We start from the raw sequence: 21,279 nt of genomic DNA on the forward strand, positions 1-21,279 counted from the left end.
GGACCATGTCTGCATTGCGGACACCTGGTCGGTCCCCTTTCCATCCCTGTCAACGTTTAGAGCATTTAACTAGCAATCACTACTCTAACACTGGGGCAGCAGGATGCCTCCTTTCTTTTGCTTTTAACTTGGCAGCTGCTGTGTCCTCTTCGGCCTCTGGTCCTCTGCCAGCCACCTCAGCTACCTTGGACTGAGTACAGAAGACTTCGGTGTTGGAAGTTTGTGTTTCTCCCGCTATTATCAGGGCAAAGAGTCACCCCCTCTCTCCCCTCCCTCCAATAGATCACAGCTCTCATGCAACGTCTCTCTGTCCTTCTTTATTCCTTCAGGACTGCCCGGGACCTTAGAGACCTGAATATAGCAAGTCTTCCTCACCAAAAGCTGGTGATTGAAGTCAGAGTCATAGCTCATTAAAATTTAAAAAAGAAGGAGCTGCCCAGCTCTGCCATCTCATTTTATATAGCATATCTGTGCATATCAATAACAAAGCAGGAGTTGGACTTTTGGTCCCTTGATGCCTGCCCAGTTCACTGAAACCTCCGTGACAGATGATACATGGGATACAGTCGAACAGCCTAATTCCTAAGATGGTTTTATTTTTTCTCTTCTGGTGAAGAAATATATGGATAGTATCTAAAGAACCTCCAAAAAGTCCATCCTAAAAGTTAAGGCTATTAAATGCTTCAGATTATATGCTCTCTAAAGAAACATGTATGGGTGATTTTTCTAAAATTTCCAGTATCTGTATTATATGTGAAAATACAAAGACTTGAATATGATAGAGTTGACATTCACGTGGACTATCTTTACTTTTAAATACATGGGCTCTCCTCTTAGCCAGTGCTGATTACCCATGGCCATTGTATGTGGCTTTGTAAAGTTGGGGAATGACGTGTAATAGAATGTTAAGTACCTTGACCTTTGATCAGTTGAACTCAGTTAAAGTCCTGTTTCCATCTCTAATCTACTGAAACCTTTTGGAATACAGTTTAAGTTATTGAGTGTCTCTTTTCTTATATGAGGAAATAAGGATGTTGCTATTTAGATACTTTCTAAGGTTTCCTAGGTACTAAAATTCTAGGAGCTGACTTTGAACATCATTTTACTCTTTCAAATGATTATCATTGTGCATGAATATATATTTGCATTTCTCTTCTGTTTTAATAACACATGATTGACAACTTCATAATTTATTGATGTCAAAAGCTCTACCAAAATTATAGCATCATTCCTATGGGAAAGTGTAATCCCCTTTACAGCTGTAAAATGTCATTTCTAGGAAACTATCAGGGCTCAAAAGTAAGGGCTTTCTGCTCTGGGTTAAGCATAATCGACTAGCAAAGTACAATCAGCAGAAGGGAAAGTTAGTTTAATTGGTTTAAAGACTTTCTTGCAGACACAGAGAATGTTAAATTGATTTTGCCTTATTACACGGAAAAATTGCAGCACATTCATTACCTAGAAGTTGCTTTTAGAGAATGTATTACTTTCTATATACTACACCAATGATTTCAAGAAATGAGAACAGCTATCCCAGATTTACCATTTGTCAGTTCTTTTCCTTAGGACTATTGTGTGTAACTAAAGAAAGATTTTCTTCTCTAAGAATACCTGTATAAAGAATATTTTATGTATGTAGCTCTTAATACTTTGAACATGTGCTGTTTATATGTATTTGCTCTTTATACTCCAACTCTGTCTCTGTTTCTGTATTTCTATCAGTGACACATTGTGCTCAGAATCTCTCTGGCTGGAAACTTTGTAGCTGGAACTGACTCAACTTTTATCACAACCCAAACCATATCTTATTTTTTATGATAAAGTCAGTTGATGAATTACATTATCTTCTAATGTGTTCCATATCTGAGTAACATTATTCCCGCCATGATCTAGATTTCTATGTGCCATTAACTGGCCCCCTGGGTATCAATGTCCAACCTTTGGGTATCCTTCAAACTGATTTTGGGGAACCAAAACCATTTGTCTGGCCTCTCTTATCAGCCTTCCTGTTAGATGGAGTGTAACCTTCTTTTGAGCCTCTCCAGCTTCGCCTGATATTTAGATTCTCCTCTGCATTTCAGTAGATTTCTGCAGGTCCTGCCCATGCCTGACATGTACAGATGCCTGTTTTTCAAAAGAGTGTCTCTGTTACTGAGGACAAGATCCGTGTATTCTCTGTGTTGGCTTGCACTGTGCTGGGCACAGAATTAGGTGCTAAAATGAAGATTTGCCCCTTGAACCCTTCTCTCTGTATTAGTACTTACATATTCTTGATTAGCATTTATATATACTATCTAGTGACTTTTGTTTCACAGATAATTTACATGTTCAGAACATTGTTAGTTTTATTGCTTCATGTATAATAATACTTTTTATATATGCAGTTGTAGAAGTTTAATTTTTATTTATGTATTTTCAATGACACATTCACAAATTTACTTGTAGTAGTTCCCTTACAACAAAGCAATTGAATTCTTACCTTAATAATGAAGAAGCTAGTGCATTTAATGAATGAAATAGTTACATTTTTGGCAGGACAGTTAGATTCCATTTTTCTCATAAAATTGTTAAACTCTTGAATTTTAGAGCTAAATTTTAGAGGGCATTTTATTAAACTTCCCTTTTCTTATCAGAGAGAGTAAATTCCTGCCCTCTGGGACTTTTCTGGAACTAATTAGCCCTTAGCATGTGAGATATGAGATGCTTATTATCATGTTGTTCTCCTGTGTGATTTTTAACTCGACAAGGTTATTACTGATTGATGTCATCTTTCTTTCTGTGTATGACATCGGAGTGACAGCTTATTGCTTATGATTTCACCTGGATCATTTCTTTTGATAAAGATAACAGTATAGGAAATGACTGAAGAAGATCATATACTAGATGAACACTCACAAGGCATCTTCATTAAGATTTCATATTTATATTTTTGGTGCAAAGCAAGTGATAAAACTAATGGTGATTCCCTTAAGGAGTGTTAAAAATATAATTCTCTCTTTCTTAGCAAGGTAGGAAAAGAAACTGGAAAGTATCTTTCAGAGCAATGTATTAAATCCTCTGCAGTTGTTCTTAGACTCATGGAGAAACACTTTATTTTATTTTGTCTTAGGAGAATATATAGCTAGCACAATTCAAATAGTAAGAGTGAGTTCAATATATTGAAAACACATTACTACAGGTGACATTCTCATTTAAAGAGGGCTTAGTACTACAGATAAAGGATTGATTTAAATTTAGATGATCAGATTTCTGTACAGTAATTTTACTAAAGCCATTGTGTTTTAGAGATTGTAAAACAAATGAATTGTTAAAAATAATTTTACTGTTCACTGAGGCACAGTGATTATTGCAAGATAATTTCTTTTTTGCCTCCCTTTGATGCTTCATTTTTCTGAATATGGACCCTGTTCCCAAAGAAGGCTTCTCACAGTTATCTATCTTCTTGATATAAACTTTAATTATGGTTCTCTTACTTTCTTTAAATTTTGTTTCCTTTTATGTGGAAAGTAGGCCTTTTTGTACTCAGTAATGGATGACCCCTGGAATTCAGTGACAAATGTTGGTTAATTTAAGTCATCATCATCAATTTAACAAGCTTCTTGGGTAATACGTTTTTCACTGAAAAAAACTGTGTCGAGGAACAAAATGTGTTTCTCTGAGGAATAGCAATGACTATAAGGTAATCACACACCTCCAGGGCTTAAACACAGGAAGGGTGTCCATGAGTGCACCTAGTCCTTTGACGTGATGGCTCTTTTATATGTGAGTGTTTCCATTCCAGTCTTTCTACTACCCCAGCTTACCTGCTACTCTGTGAGTCTGGAAGAGGAATAATTTTTCTCTTGCGGTAAATTGTGATGCTGGTATTTCTGTGATGGTTCTGTACATATTCTACCTGAGCTGTACATTTACTTATAATCATTAGGAAATCAAAATGGTCCATTAGCCAAACAACTTGGTGTAATAAAAAATAGATTTTTCTTGAGCTCGTTTGTTCATGCCCTTTCCAGTTAGACTTACCAGATCTGCCCCTGTCGTAAATCTTCAACTTAGACATGTATTTTATTACTACTGATAATTTTGGTATACATTCTTATATGTGTAAATGCATACTATTAAGATATTTAAGGTAAAGGTGAACATTGTACTCGGTATTTTGAGTTCTGAACGTAGACAGAGTTTTCAAGACCACAGAGAGGGGTATTTTAGATGTTATTGTTAACTCTGGAGACCTGTCGGGTGTTTGATCAACTCCTTAGTATAAACTTTTCTCGGGAAGCAGTTTTGTGAATTCTTAGTAGTAGCTAAACATTGGAAAAAGCATTACACAGTTTTAAAGAGCATGGGCTACAGGATCAAATCCAGATATAATAAAATCCCAGCTGAATCACTTGTTATCTCTTTCCTTGTACAATTTATTTACTGTGTCTAGGCTGCAGATTTGTTCAAACTTGCCTAAGGTATTGTCTGGCAGATAAGTGCTCAGTGAACAGCAGTTGTTTGTATCTTTCCATCTCATGTTTTCCATCATCTTCAAAAATTTGGTTGGAGTATGTGTGTCGGGTGGGTAAGTAGGTTTGAGGTGGTTGTTAGTGACTTTGTATACGAAACGGGAACAATGACTCCCAGGCATGTTTCTGTTCCTGAAGGTAACATGAGTGATTCAAGAGATTCCAGAAGTAGATCAGTGTAACTCTTTCTGGCCCACAAACTGGATGACTTCCATGAGAGCTTTAGTATGTAGGAAGAAGCCTCAACGAAGCCATGACCTTTCTCAGCAGGACTCTTGATGGAAAATGAATGTATTGAATGCCAACTCCTTGTTGCAACAGGTCACATGTTATCACATGACCCCTTCAAATCAGCCCCGTGTTTCACAGAATTTTAAAGGGGTATGGGAGGCTTATGTAATGTTCTCAGAGCCACGCGATATGTGATGACCTGGGATCCCAGATCAGGCTTATAATTGGGGGTAGCTCAGGGCTTAGCTTTTATAAAGGTAACAATTTCTATTTTCTTGACACGTCAATTTTCTCTTTTTAGGTCGAGAGTTTAACAGTTCAATATAATTCACTCCTGCACTTTAAGAAAAAAGGCCAAATTTTAGGATTTTAAGATGCTGATATTGATCAATATTTGAATTTTAATATAAGACTAAGACTCTCAATATAGTTCACTAAGGGTAAAAATCTCCTTTCAAGACAGTATGGTTTATATATTTTTTCACTATATGAACTTAATGGGTTTCAGTAATTTAACTTTCAGTTTGTCCCACCCTGTTGGAGTCAAGGGAGAAAATGTGTTTAAAGCTGGACATTAGTATTGGTATAGCAACAATTTTGGATTGTACTGTAACTTCATCATGCTGCTTAGTTTGTGATTTATAAAATTGGGCCAAAATCCAAACTTGGAAAGTAATATTTGACTGTAATAGTAAAAACAGCATTATGGGATCCAAATAAAACACCCGTCATCATTTCTGTCATTTGCATACATGGACAGACTTTTCTCAGGCTGAGTACTCCTGGTATAAGATTTTAGATTTAATCATGTCACTTTTGCTTGTTGGTGACATTAAATAATTAACTAGTCTACCATGTAAGAAACCAACTAAAATTGTTTCTTAACCTTCCTTCCTTCCTTCCTTCCTTCCTTCCTTCCTTCCTTCCTTCCTTCCTTCCTTCCTTCTTTTTACTTCCCTCCCTCCCTCCCTCCCTCCCTCCTTCCCTTCTTTCCTTCCTTCCAGTTATCTATATAGCAATTTAGAGATGGGTTTGTTATTGGGGCAACTTTGCCTATAGACTTGAGACTCAAGTTACACACAGCCTATTCTGTTCATTTACTCCAAGAAGTCCTACAGATATTATAATTTCCCTGGCCTTTTTTGAGGTGGCTTGTTTATTTTTTCACAGTGGAAAAACTTGAGGTGAGGCACTGCTGAGGTCCAGACTCCCATCCTTCTTACTGCAAACGTCTGCTTCCCAACAGATCTCTCGGCTTCCCTTCTTGTCGCTGGTAGGCTCTTGCACTCACTGCCAACAGATCTTTTGAAAACATATATCAGATCTTAAGGATCCTATCCCAAATCTTCTTCTGGCTTCTCAAGGCACTTAGAATGAAATCTAAATTTTGTACCCTGGATCTTACTCCTGGCCAACTTCACACGAAGTTGGCTGCTGCTGTCTGCCTTCTTCACTTTGACCTATGCTTCTGGAATGTTCCAAGAGTTTTCCTGTCTCAAAGTCTTTGTGCTGTTACTTCTTCTGCCTGGATCAGATTCCCTCCATCTTCACTTTGAGGTGTCTGTTCATATTTTACCTGCACAGAGATTTCCCTGATCACGGACTGTGTCTCAACCCCTTTGTTCTCTAGCTCCTCCTCTCCGTAACACTTTATCACCATGCTTGTGTGGTCATTGTTTTCTCCCATAGAAGGTTTTTTATGAAGGCACTGACTCCTTCTGTGCTGTTCATCTCTTGTGCATATTAGATGTCAAATAACTATTTGATGAAGAAACACATGTATTGGACTATGCTACAAGGGTCAGTAGATAATGAGATTCATATTTATATTCCACATATATATCTCATTTACTTCCTTTTTTCTCTCATTGCTTTGGATTTTTCTGAACCATTTTCTCTATTATCAGCATGGGCCTTTCAGGAAATTTAAAAGGGAATATAAAAATCAAGACCTAGTTAATCTATCAGTCAACTAAGGTATACATGATTAACTTTGTGGTATCCTTGATTGTATAAAATATTTTGATCATTTTAATATAATGCTATTAAAGTTTTAATTATTACCTTGCTTGTTTAATATTATGTAATGGTCTTCTTATGATAATTTCAAAGATTTCCCATAACCTCTCTTTTCAGTTTTACAAAAGAAAAATATACAAAAAAGTATATAAACAATATAGACAAAACTAAATTAGCGTTATTTTTAAATGAATAAAACTGTAGTTTAGGCAAAAATAATTTATTTCCCATTGCAGTCCTCTCTTTGTACTTCCTCAAAATAGCATATTTAAATAATTTCCAGTAGTTGTAATTGATTTCTGAATTAAATATTTGTTGGCTACTTTTCTTTCCACCGAGACTCATTGTAAGCTTATCACCAGAACAGTTTACACCTGTTTACAAATCAGAGAACTCTCTGATCTTTGAGAGTTGGAACTCTGAATTGGATTTATTCAGTAAATCGTTACTGGGTTTTTGGTGGTATGTGGTTCTGTCTTTGATCCATCCTTTGCAACCCTGGTGGCTGCGATATTTAGTGGATACTCACTAAGTGCTTGGGAAGTGAAGGATGATTTCTTTGACCAGAGAATCACTCAGAGATTGCTTTCTCTGATATTTTTTGGTCTTCCCCCAGGTGGAGTAATTTTCTTTGTCCCCTGAACTCTCTCATATCTCTAATTCTGCTTTATCACAAATAATTGTATTATAGTCATTTCCTGTCACCTCTGTCTCTTCTGCCACATTGTAACTCTTTTGAGGACAAGGTTTAAAAATTAGACACTCTAAAACTAAGACAAAGACGTCTGGCTCAGTTTATCTTTAAACTAAGGTAGGTAAGCTTAGGTGAGCGGTTCTCAAACTTTACCCTGTATCAGAGTCACCTAAGGGGCTGTGTGCATGCATTTCTACTGGTCCCCAGATGTTGCCGATTCTACTGGAGCCTGGAGAACACGAACCCTTAACTGCCCTGGTCTCTCTAAGGTAGTATTTTGCAGCCTTCAACAGCTGTTTGATTTGTTGATACTTTAATGCCTGTATGCAGCAGTGCAAATTCAAGTAGCTTAAATATCTCTAGATTCATGTCACTGGCTCTTTCATGTCATTTCAGTTTGTTTCTATTCTTTACTATATTCATTAAAGAAAGCAATTTGTCATTACAGTGTCCATCACTTTTCCTCACCTTTCACTAAATACTGTCACTGAAAATAGAGGCTTTTCCTCTTTTCTCATTGCCTGTTCTCAGAGAAGGTACAGGATGTGGCAGAAGTAATGCCTGCTTGAGTGTGGTTGAGTAGGGTAATGTTATGGGTGTAATGATTTATAGTTTTTTGTTTGTTTGCTTTTTTAAATCTTTTTTTAAAGATTTTATTTATTTATTTATCTTTAGAGGGGAAGGAGAGAGGGAGAGAAACATCAATGTATGGTTGCCTTTTGTGTGTCCCCTGCTGGGAGTTGGCCTGCAGGGAACTGGACTACAACCCAGGCATGTGCCCTGACTGGGAATCGAACCGTGATCCTCTGGTACTCAGGCCCGCTCTCAATCCACTGAGCTACACCAGCCAGGGCTTTGATTTATAGTTTTGATTTGAACATTTCACCTAAAATTTCATAAGGTGTGCAGAGAGTGTGATATTGTTATGTTACAGAATTACATGCTTATGATTTTGTAATAAAAGAATTGTAGTTAAAAACAGAGCATTCTTTGTGCTGGACCCTGTACTTTTATCTTTCTGCATTCTCCTTTAGCACCCAGTTTTATTCTATTTCTTTTGTACTGTCTGGGTAACAAGCAATGGTTTATGAATCAGTCACATTTTAAATATAGTTTCAGAGTTTTTGATTGTATAGAGTTCCAAGGATGCCTTTCTTATCAGTACTGCAATTTCTAAAATTATCTGCCTCAAATAACCTATTTTGATAGATTGCCAGATACCCAGTGGGGTAATGGCTATTCTTCTGAAACAATGTTGACTTTATAATATGGAAAAGCGTGCCACTTTCTAATTTTTTTTTCTTTTAATTTTTTTGGACTGAGATTTCAGGCTTCAGTTCCAGCTAATTTCAGATCTCTGAATATTATAGATAGCAATTTTTCTTAAAAGTTTTTCAAGAAAGACTTTAAAAGTAAGTTTGTATTTTTTGTTGATTTATGGTACACAAACTTTTTACTAAATATATCAACAAATGTTTGAGTTGGTATTTTGCAAACAATCAAATTAAATATATGCAAATTAAATGTATGCATTAGGAAAAAAGTCAAAGCAAGTACATGTATGTATTTATATTTGTAGTGTTTTTTAACAGTACTAGGATGTCTAGCTCTATTGTATTCTTAGGATATTTTCTATTATTTTTCTCCTTGTGGAAGCTGACTATTAAATATATTTCCCAGTACTCCCCCTAGTAAATACAAATTTTCACTAACTTTTTACTGGCTATAAGCACTAACATCTTAAAGTATATAGTAATAGCTAGATATATTTTCACCATTCAATCCGTATAGCAAAAATATATTACTTGTCCATTTACTTGTGAAATAAAATAAGAATAAAAAGTTCATGGAGATTTTTATCCCTAAATTCAACTAGGAGTACATACATTGGTCACTCTAATTAATTTCGGGTACAAATCTCTTCCTACCCTAATTCTAACCCTAACCTATTTATTCAAGAGGGAAAGGTTATGGTGCTTTTGAAATTATTCAGTTGTTAAATTGTTAAACCAATATGATGAAAATAGAGCGTTCTCGTTTACATGTGGTCTTAATAAAGTCATTACTTAATATGTTTGCATTTGTGATGGAAGAGCTCAAGCTTAGTTGACCTTGGCCTTGATATACACAGATCTAGTTATGCTGCCTGTTCAATAACAATCAATCAGCTGGTTCACTTAAAGCTGGTGTTTATCTATAAGTACATACTATCAGCAGATTTCATGTGTTAGTAGTTATTTCATGTGATGGTACATATAGATTGCATTACTAATTTTAATTTCTGTAATTGAGCTGCATGATCATAAATTAAACCTCTTGAGATTCACTAAACTTTGCTAAGAAACAGATTTACTGTGTTCGTTTGAAAGCATTTTTTTCATATGTGGTTGTGCAAGTGATCTGCTATGTGTGAGATTGGACCGCTGGTGCTAAAATTTAAAAGGTTCTGGCTGTGGATTGCAGGAAGACAAATGGCACATCTCTAGAAGTGAGGAGAAATAGTCCTGTAATTCAGTGTCATGTTGATAGAAATAGCAACCTTAACCAGTCATCATTTACTTTTGGCTCAGACAGCTAACCATAAAATATAACCCAGATGGTGGAGCTATGATAGTAAAGATACAGAAATGACATTTTGCTGACGAATTTGCTACCCTTTGCTTCTCCACTTTCAGTGTTACACCACATCTTTTATGGTGTAAGTTTCTTGTTTATATATTTTAGGGTGGGCCCACAGGATGAAACATGTATTGAATGGTGTTTTTAGATTTTGGGTTATTTCAGTTAACTTTTGTTTCATTTCCCTCTTCCAATTGCCTTTTTGATTTTCCCTCTCTTTTGCTAAATTCATACTCTAACATAAATTAGTCTCTACTAATGAATGAATAGTGGGTCCTATTTCAGTTTGTTTCTGAATACATATTTACAGGTGTTTAGAATGTAGTATTATGCTCTGTCTGCCTACTTCAGCACTGTGGGTGCCGCTCAAGGAGTTGGGCACATTATACTGTGGCCAAGCTTCACATTTAGCCATTTAATTGACATGAAAAAGAGAATCATGCAATGGTCCTTCGATGATGCACATGTCACATGGTTCCAAGCATTTGTGTTATTGTTGTTTCTGCATTACAGATGAAGAATGAGGAACCTAGTGAGTGTCTGGTGCTGAGACTGTTGCAGTCTGAGGGCCAAGAAGTGTTTCCTTGTGGTCTTCAGCATCACGGCCACATGGAGCTGCTGGTCCTATTATTACTGGCTGGGTCAAAGGCGCTGGTTATGATGAAACAGTCCCTGGAGAAGGACAGGAAAGGGAGTTAACATTTGTGGAGAACCACCTAAATTGTGTATAACCTCTGTTAATCCTCACAGGGACCCCAGAAAAAAGATTTGAATTGAGTCCTGTGACCCAGGGTGCACTTGTCTGTGGTATGGATGTGTATGCGTGCTCCTGTGTTGGGTCTATCTCTCTTTTCAGAAAGGACTCACACTAAAACCTGTTTGAGAGAGCAGTCTATGTTCTCCCATGTCCGCCCTCCCAAAGGAACCTCAGTGCTATGTTTGACATGCAGAGAACACAAACGCTCCTGTGACATTCACTTTGTGAATATTATTTATTCTTTGTTCAAGTTTTGAGTTTTTTCCCCCCAGAGATGAAAAGTTTGTCTGGTACTCTCTTTGCCACATTATAGAGTCTTGTTTTTATTCATATTAATTGATATGAATATCTATTCAAATTAAAAAGACTTGACAATTTTTTACAAGTGCAGGATTTTGGGAATGAAAATTAATTTAAATAGCTAATGGACTATTGTTGTGAACTTAAATGTTCTAGCACAGGCTCTAAAAATAATTATTGTTAGTTGCTTTATTTTAGATCTTCTCCATAATTTTGGTGATTGCATTAGGGATAGTTAACTCCCTGGACTAATGGGAAGTACAGAACTGTACTATGCTTGCATTTTCATTTTGGTGTAGAGGCTTCTGAAAATCACCTTCTTCGGGCTTTTTTAAGAAAAAATCAGTCCACTTTGAAATCCCCTAAGTTTCATTTTCTCCTTTTGATCTGTGATCCTGCATTTTCACTGTTTTACCAGACATGGGCTGCGTGCTTTGGCTGATGTTCTTTTATTGTCAGGTAAACTCAGTATCACTGAAAAGGTTTGTGGTTGGATGGATGGTGTAGTGTCCATGCAAGTGCGTCCTTGGTATAACTAATATTGTCACCTGTGTCAGATCATGTAGCAGTACCTTTCCTCACTTAGGCAGTTGGTAATGGTAAACCTCAGGGTATTTTTTGTAACACTGACATTTTATTCAAGAATACTTGGCTATACTATACATAGAATTTGCACACTAAAATAAACCTAATTTACAAGTAGATTGTTATAATTGTGTGGATAGATAGGACTCTGTGTGTGTGTGTGTTTTTTTGTGTGTGTGTGTGAGAGAGAGAGAGAGAGAGAGAGAGAGAGAGACAGAGAGAAAGCCTGTCAGCAGCTCGTGTTGAGCCGCAGCACTTGTAGTGATGCACAAAGCCCGTGTGCACTCAGGAGACAGGGTGTGATTTTAGAATCTCTGGAACCCTAATTACTCCCTGAAAACTGCAGAGTCCTAAGGTTAAGACTTGACAGGACCAGTCCTAAGGAAGTGACCCTGTTTAATGTTAGGAAGTCTTAAGAAAAATAACTGAGTTTTGAATCATTATGCATCTGTATATTTGACTTATTTGGTACAAGCTCTTCTGGAGCCCTAAGCAGAAATGTATTCCTTACGGTTTTTAACTATTCAAGGGAAGTAATTTTATTTTCATGATTTCTAAGTTAGCTTTTAAAATAATCTGGAACTTTCTCAAGGGAGAGTTATATTATGCCAACAGAATTGTATCAGGTAAAGATGAACTAAATATTTTATCCCATACTTTCTCGTAAGGCAAAACCATTAACTAGAATCCACTCATATCACATAGCTATTTTCTGCTTTTCATTATAAACTTCAGTACTAGTTGCTTTCCCCACTTCTAAGGCCCACCACCATCCTGATGACTTTAGTATCTTTGTGGAAACTCCCCTGTTAGTTTTCGTCACCTCCCCTTCCTCCAAATCACCTTTCTTAGTTTGTCTAATCTCCAGAAATCACCTTCCTTATTTTACCTTAATTCCCCAAATCACCTACCTTATTTTAACCTGAGGCACTGGTTAAACAGATCCTATAATATTAATATTTCACCAGTGTTCTCAATTTACATGCAAGCATCTCACTTTCTGACCATAACATAAACTCATTCTCTTCTGTTCTACTCATGTTACTGAGATCATCCGTCAACCTCATGGGGATCACCAGTCCATCAAACATTTCATCTTTTGTCAGTTCATCAACTTGCTTACCATAGTAAAACTTGACTTCATTGTTCTTTTTCTCATTACATTTACTGTTTCCATATAAGTTTTGCTTGGTTTTTTTTCCTGCCTACTCTTCATGGGCTTAAAACCAAGTACAGTACACCATGTTTAAAAGAAAGCACTGTTCACGGTAGGTTGGAATGGCAAGAAACCCGCAGGCGCCCACTCCAGTTGTGCTCACTATGCCCTTGGATGGACCGCTGTAGTTTTCCGCTGTAGTTTTCCGTCTCGTCCTCCTTGCTCCTTCTCCCTTTCGTCCCACTGCCTCTGACTCTCACCAACTCCCACCACTCCTCCTCCTTACCAGTCTGTCCTTCATCACCGAGAAAATTGAAGCCATACAACAGAAACTCCCTTATCTAGCGAACCTCTAAATTTACTCATATCTTCATTTATACTCTCCTTTTTTTCCTCATTATAAAAAAAGTGTAGACCTCCTCCTATGACCGATGCTTTGGATATTGTACTTGTTTATCTCACACTAGCAGTTATCATTTCCGTCTCAGGTACCCTCAAAAATCCTTTAAACAGGCTTTAAATTTTCTTTTAAAGCCTAAAATTTAAATTAAAAAAGTTAAGGTCATTTTAAATAGGTTTCAATTTTACATGAAGCCACGTGCGTAATTTTACATACATTTTTCCATAAGTTAAAATTACACTTACAGAATGTGAACTAAATGTTTGCCTGACTTTGGAGGCAACACTAGTTTGACATCAGTATATATGGAAAGAAAATGCAGTGCAATTTTTGTACCTATAATATCTTTTATTACATAATATTTCATGTATAATTTAATCATTTCACATATACCATTCAGTCTTCACAAGAAACGTGTGATACAGGCAAGGCCAGTAATGCCTAGATGAAGGTACAGAGAACAGAGCTAAATAAACAGAGTACATGTGGTAGTGGACCAACAACTAGATCCCAGGCTTCCTGATTTTGAGTTCAGCTTTCCATTATATGAGGTACTTCCTCTATGTTAAGTCCGTTTACCAAAGGGTATAGTTTTCTTTGTCTTAGGGGTTTGTAGTCCCCTCCCTACTTTAATTCAACTTCAGTTATTTAGTTAATAATCCAAGAATGCTGCTAGAGTAGCAAAAACTTGATGAGAATCCTCACCTTCAGTATTTCAGGTAATGGAGTGGAGTGAAGGCAGCATTAAAAGCAGAGCCCATTCATTCTGTTCCTGGGATGGCCTCCTGTGTGGGTTCAAGTTGATGTTTGGTATAGCTTTCATCTCTCTCTTCTGGGAAGCCCTGGTAGACTGCTTGACACCAAGCATTAGATCTGACCTGAGCATTAGCCCAGCCAAGCTCTGCGTAATTAAGCTATTCGGATTTGTTTCCCCTGACTGGACAGAAGAGCCTTACAAGGTGAGGGCTCTGTCGAAGTGGTAACACTGATTAGATCCTTAGCAGTAAAGGCATCTGATCTTAGAAATTTCCTCTAGCTCTCATTAATGAGGCAAAGACAACACTTAGTAGGGAAAATGAGGTGACTAAAAAGAGAAAAAAATTTTTTTTCGTTAATAAAGAACCGATTCTTTTGAATCAAGGCCTAAATTTATTGTCCAGAATAAAGCTCAATTTAAAAGAACAAATAGACTTTTCTCTCAAGGGTGTAGTCATTATGTTTAAAGTTATCACTTGTAAGGAGCAATGGAAGTTAAACAATTCAAGCAAATAAAACTAAAATAAACCTAGAAATTAGAATAAGTACTGCTGACTAAAACAAAACCGACTAATTATACAACTATATGGTACATTCATAAGGATGTTTTGTTTTTCAAAAATGGGTTTTTTCCTTTTTCTTTCAATGCCTTCTCTTTCCTTGAACTACATTCAAGCAAATACAGTATTTTTCTGGGATACACTTATACCAATCTTACGTAAAAAGAATGGTGATAACCTTACATTTTGTTTATGTAGCACTTTTGCATATGGTGTTATTTAATCCTCATAAAATATTGTAGTGAGACTGCATCATATCTATATTTTAAAGTCTGATCTCCTCTATTTCTTGCTAAGCCTTTGGTTCAGTATTTAAAGAGTAACATGGTGGTTGTTTTTATATCAAACGCGTTTAGATGAAGTGTGAATCCTCTGCATACACAGACATGTATTTCTGTGTTCCTAGATCAGCTGTCCTTTCACTATGAAGCATTCGTTTCTCTTCCCCTAAAGACTTTGTTCTCCTACTTCTCAACTTTAAGTTATTATAGTGAAATCAATAATCACAAAGGACAAACTTGAAGTGGACAAGAAGTAACATAGGAGAAAGCTTATGATGAAAGTGGATGGATGGGAAATGAATAGGCCACCCAGCCTACTGCCTGTGTACTATTGTCATTGGCTTCTGGTGGTTCTAGAAGTATAGTGGGATGGGAAAGTATAGTGGGATGGGGAAGCTGTCATACTGATGATACTGCTGTTTTGTCAATATAATACCTATTTAGAATGCTAGCTGAATGACATTAATTTTTAAAATTTAAATTTCAAAAGGAAATTTAAAGCCTATTTAAAGGAAGTGTTCTCACTGTGTTTGCTGCTTTATCTTGAGAGAGGCAGTGCAGTGCAGTTGATGGAAGAATGCAACTTCGAGGCAAGCTAGCTAGGGTACATTCCTGACTACTGCTTGTTAGCTGTTAGCCTTTGGTTCCATATTAGTTTTTGGTATTAGTCTTTTATATTGTCCCTTTTGCCTAGAATGTCACTAATCCATCTTATGAGGTCTCTGAAAATTCAACTATTTAAAAAGGTTAGGTCATTTGATATCTTCACTGGGTAGCTTACTGCTTGACATATTGTAAGTGCCCAAAGTATGTTAAATAAATAAGAAAAATAGAGGAACATCAGTAAGAGAAAGTTTAAGGATGTGGGATTTGTTGGATCTGCCTGTTCCTTCTGCATATGTATTGACCAGTCAGGAAATCTGGCAACACTCGGTAAGTTGCTCAAAACATCTAGTGAGAACTGCTCGACCTCAGTAATTTAACGGCTCTTCAGAAAAAAAATCTTTCATTTGCTTGTAGAAAGGTTAGAAAATTACTCTATATTATAAGATAAAGTTTTATTTCTTATAGGACAAAAAATCGAATTAAATTTCTTAAGCTTTTTATAGCTATTGTTCTTCTGCTCTGCAAAGTTTCTATAAATGATTGTTGTAAATGTTTTCTATTTTTCCTGACAGGTAATATTTGAAGCCGAAGTCTCAGGAGGGAGAAGTGGTTATATTGCCATTGATGACATCCAAGTATTGAGTTATCCGTGTGGTAGGTTTGATTAAAAATTGTATTTTTCTGTGTCCTTTCAACACTTATATTGGCTGTGACTGTTGATTGTTTAACAGTTGATCACTGCTGTCTCTTCTATTGTTATTATTCCTGGCCTTCTGTTCAGCTTTAAAAGAAGACTGATATATTTGTAGAGTTTTTAAATCAAATATTTGTCAAACCTGCAATTAATTATACATATATTAAAGAAGTCTTCTAATTAATTACTGAGAACCAAATGCAAATGTAACTGTAGGTAGGCTTGTTCAGTCATTTGGTATTGGATTTTCTTGGAAATCATAGAAAAATAACAAATCATGGATCATTTGAAAGAAAAATATAAAGAACCCTTGTTAACTTACGTAATCTGCCAAGTTAAAATTTGAAGTAAAGTGAAGAGAATGAATTAGTTTACCCTATTCCAAAATGTCATCATAGATACTGGTTAATCTATATTAAAAAAAACAAAACAATGGAAAGCCAGTAAAACAAAAAACTCAGTTTTCCAACACATGGCTTGGTTATATTACATGCACAGCGATTGTTCAGTCAGTGAGTGTAACTACTGTATTTTGGTGTGTGTAATGCACACCCATGTTTTTTGCCCAAACTTTCAGGAGAAAATCTCTCATTTTAATTTTTAATTCAATTATTTATTTATATTTACATACTTGTTTCTTGCATTATAAAGGAATTTTAGCATTTATTTTTGAATGTATTATGGTACAAGGAATTTTATGTAACAAATTATCACAAACACAAGAACAGATACAAGGTATTTCAGCTACTACCCATGTATAAGGCACATCCTTATTTCTCCCCTCAAAAATTTGGGCAAAAGTGCACATTATACGCAGCAAAATACGCTAAATTTGTGTTTACATTACATTCTCTGAAAGACAATTACCGCTTGCGTCCCCACAGCCAGGCATGAAATAGCTGGCAAAAACTCGAACTTTCCCCCTATTTCCCAACAGCAGCATTGATGAGGGTCCATAAATTCTAGAGAGTATGTTGAGTAATCCTCCTGGTGGAACTTCCCTAGCACATCAGATGCAGCTTGCACAGGGAGCAGTGTGTCCGGGGTCATGGCTCACGCTTCTAGTGAGTGGTTACAAAGCCCTAGTGTGCAGGAGAGTCCCCCATGGAGGATCCCACATTGTGGACCCCTTCCTCGTTCTAATTTGCAGGGCTGCGGGAACCTCGGAATTTGTATTTCTGATAGTTTCCCAGGTGACGCTGCTGCTGCTGGTCTGGAGTTCACAATTTGAGAACCGCTGATCTAGTTCATCTTCTAGTTCAAGCGTTCCTTTTTTCTGAAGTGCCTACTGAATGCAACACTGGAAAGGGGGAGATAGCAGTTGAGGATCAAATGCTTAATACAAGTTTTAAGAAAAAGGAGAATAAAATGATAACACTCAGAATTCAAGTTGACTTACCAAATTCTTTCAGTCCATTAGTATATGAAAGTTATGTTCCTACCTACTGTTCATTTACACTTCTTGAAAGAGAGATGTTTAAAAAAAGCTTTCATGGGTAAAATAAAAAAGTATGAACTGAGTACAACAGCAGCTTCATTGTGATACAGTTTTCTCCAAGAATTCTTTGCTCACCGAGGCTGGGCTTTTTTGTTTATATTTTCTTCCACTGAAAACAACTAAGTTCCTGTCTTAAAAGGGAGTTACAGAGAACATGATTTTGACAGTCATATATGTCTAGTGTATTTTGACTGCACTCATCAATTGTTGTTGGTCTAATATTTCTTTTGGATGACTTTCTTTGGAATATCAAAGAAGAGGAAGTGGATATACCAGTAGTTAAGCTAATATTCTATTTGATAGAAACACAGATATTCCCTTGCTCTTTGAAATATTAGAGCGTTGTAATTATTGAAATTTTAAAGATCTGACTGCTTAAATATCATTATATATTTTTATCATTTTTCTATTATGCTTTATTTTATGCCTGTTTGATCTCTTTTTCTTGTTGGACTTGAAAGTATTTTGTTGGTACCCATATGCAAAAGTCCATGACGGTCCTCTATGCTACATGTTGAGTGCTCAGTCTGTAGAACAGTGCTCTAGTAATTATGGAGCAGTAAGTGACAGAGCTATTGAGAAAAAGTGGTATGAAAGAGAGGAGGTATTTTTCAGTGCAAAGAAAGCTCAATTTTGTTCCATATAAGTCTTGACCAAAGATTGAATATTAATAACATTACTCTCTTGGGGAAAAGTAATACTGCCTATTTTCTTCATGTTAAAACAACATTTTTTTTTTGTCTTCACAGATAAATCTCCTCATTTCCTCCGTCTGGGGGATGTAGAAGTCAATGCAGGGCAGAATGCAACATTTCAGTGTATCGCTACAGGGAGAGATGCTGTGCATAACAAGTTATGGCTGCAGGTAAGCCCAAGCTGGCAGCTAAGCTAAAGGGTACACTTAATTTTTTTAAAAGATGTACTGATTGTGGTGTCATTCTTTTCTGAGAGAGAGAGAGAGAGAGAGAGAGATGCTCCCTTCCACTTGATTTAATTAGCTGCAGATCCATTTCATATATTTTTATTTTTGGAATATGAAAAAAATATAACAGTATACAGTTAAAAAGTATTTGGATTAGTGTCTAAGGAAACTTAGTGATTCTCTAATGTTTCATGCATTTCATGCAAACTGTAAAAACAATTTTTCTAGACCCACGATATAAGACCAAAATGAAAATTTCCTTGTTTAATATTTTGAAAACTCAACTAAAAAGAGCATAGTACTTAAGTACAAACTGTCATGCTCAGATACATGTATAAAGAGTATTTTAAGGAATTTTTGGTATTCTGGAAATGTGAATTGGAAGACAACCAATTATTTTTTTTTTCTGAATTTTTGTGTGTAAAGTTTAATCATAGACTTAGGTTGACAATTGCCTTGAATATATTAAATCTTCAATAAGCATGTATTTAATGAGTTGCAATTTAGCATATATGTTAGAGAAACATAAATCATGTATATAAAGAATTTTAGAAGAACCAAAACAATAGCCTAAGGAATATTCCCTGTTTTCTGAGAATTCTTTGTCAGTCCTGGGTCAGTGTGTGTGGGAAGGAGCTAAGTAAGAGCAGTTCCAAAGCCTGTTGAAAAAATACTTGAAATAATGTAAGTAATAATATTCTCTGAGCACATTTATTATTATTTTGTTTCTATTTGCATCACAATGAAGAAAGAGATTAATCAGTTTGAATTTTAAATTATTGAGAATGCCAATCGAGATGAAAAAGAGAAATTAATGTAGGATTAGCTTAGTTTCTTGAACATAGACATCAGGATTTATTTTAGTATATCTTTAGAGAGGTGAAGTTCGTGTTGAGGATAATCATTAGTTTGCAGGTGGTTTGGCTAATGTTTATAATAAGCAAATTATAAAACCATACCTAGTATAGTGCCTGATATTATACTAGATGTTTTAAATGTATTATTTCACCTAATTCTCACAATAAAATTGGTTAACAGATGTGCTTCATATAAATCTAATTATTAGTACTTTTATAATTTTTCTGATTTGCAGGTATAAAGATACCATACTGAATATGTGAAAAGGAAATGAAGCTCCTTTTTCTGATTATGCTAATTTCCCATATAGATATTAAAATATAATTATTCCTGGACAGCAAATTGAATAATATGGAACTTGCTTTATCATCTAAACCTTAAGTCAGAATGTGCCTTACTCTCTCCCTCTCAGCCTAAATAATAGTTTAAAAAAATACTTGTAAATGTTTTTCATTAATTATCTTGCTAGTTATTTTTTTATTTGTAGGTAAGACCGTTAGTTGGCATTTGCTTTTTAGCTGTGATCCAGAGAGTCTTGCCTTGGGAAACTAGAGTCTTTGCAGTCTGTCCCTGGTTTCATGCTCCAGGATTCAATGTGACATTGAAATAAAAGGGTTTTGTAAACTCAGATACCTGTTGCCTTCTGGCAACACATTCCCGGCCCCAGTGGCCTGAGTGGGTTGTGGTCAAAATACTGCTTTTTTTTTTTTTTTTTTGCTACTTTGTAGATTGATTCCTTTCATTGTAGTTTCTTAAAAATTTCTTCTTCCCATGTTTTCAAACTAAGATGAGAGATAAAAATATTCCATGAAACTTCTATTTTGCTTTCTTCTCTTCATTTTCTTCATATTTGCTGAGGTGTGTTTGTGTATTTCTCTTCTATTTTGACATTGGGATTGCCCAATTCATCAGCAGTCTGCATATTCACTTTATTAATTTTAAAAAAACTTTCCTTACCTAAGCTACCTTAATTTGTTCACTTAAATATTCTTCTCCATGTTTAATATGTATTGAAAATTATCAGTTATTGAAGAGAGAGTTCATGGGGGTGTGAAACCATTAAGAGGAGGCAAGAGACCAATAGTCAACAAGTACCTTAAGGGAAAGTTGAAAAGTACTTTGAAGAGAAAAGAAAACTATTGATTACTTCGTTTAGGGATGTTTTCAAATTAGTAAGACTAGCTATTGTACATGCAGAAAACGAGTTGATCAGAAAGTGGCCAGTTACTTAAAAAACTTATTACACTTTTAGTAAAAACATGATAAAGCGGAAAGAAACTTGGTTCCACACTGAATCTTCAAGCCATCCCACACAAACGTATGTCAAGTCGGTTATGCTTGATGTAGAACCACTTCCTAGAAATAAGGAAGTCTAGTTCTTTTTTAAAAGGTTTCCATTTATTTATTTTAGAGAGATGGGGGAGGGAGGGAGAAAGAGAGGGAGTGAAACATCATTGTGTGGTTGCCTCTAGCATACCCTATACTGGGAATATGGACTGAAAGCCAGGCCTGTGCCAGGGCTGGGAATCAAACCTGTGATGCTTTGGTTCGCAGGCCTGTGCTCAATCCACTGAGGGGCCAGTAAGTCTAGTTCTTAATTCTAACCTTAATTCTAACCCTTTAAGTCTGATTACCTAGTTAATTGTGTAGGCTTAAAGAGTTTATTGAACTATTCTGGACCTCAATCTTCTTACTCTAATCTATAAAACAAGTGGTTGGCTAGAGACTAAAATTTCTAACAGCAAAAGATGATAAACTGTAGCCCTTTATAGTATTTTTGATGCCCTGAAACATTACCTTGACTACCTTTTTATTGGTGGAAGAATGTCAAA

At 35.9% G+C, this 21,279-nt stretch overlaps 1 protein-coding gene across 3 annotated transcripts in view; it reads left to right on the forward strand.

The window, feature by feature from the left end:
• The window catches only part of PTPRK (protein tyrosine phosphatase receptor type K), a 498,662-nt gene that overhangs the window by 236,877 nt on the left and 240,506 nt on the right, over positions 1–21,279 (forward strand). For all 3 annotated transcript variants that reach the window (XM_037045782.1, XM_037045783.1, XM_037045781.1), the window contains exons 4-5: positions 16,048–16,129; positions 18,417–18,532. In XM_037045782.1, coding sequence (XP_036901677.1) covers positions 16,048–16,129; positions 18,417–18,532 — 198 coding nt within the window. The remainder of the gene's footprint in view (positions 1–16,047; positions 16,130–18,416; positions 18,533–21,279) is intronic.

The sequence above is a fragment of the Sturnira hondurensis genome, unplaced genomic scaffold (assembly GCF_014824575.4).
Source record: "Sturnira hondurensis isolate 20B ecotype Veracruz unplaced genomic scaffold, ASM1482457v3 Scaffold0004474, whole genome shotgun sequence".
Classification (NCBI taxonomy): domain Eukaryota; kingdom Metazoa; phylum Chordata; class Mammalia; order Chiroptera; family Phyllostomidae; genus Sturnira; species Sturnira hondurensis.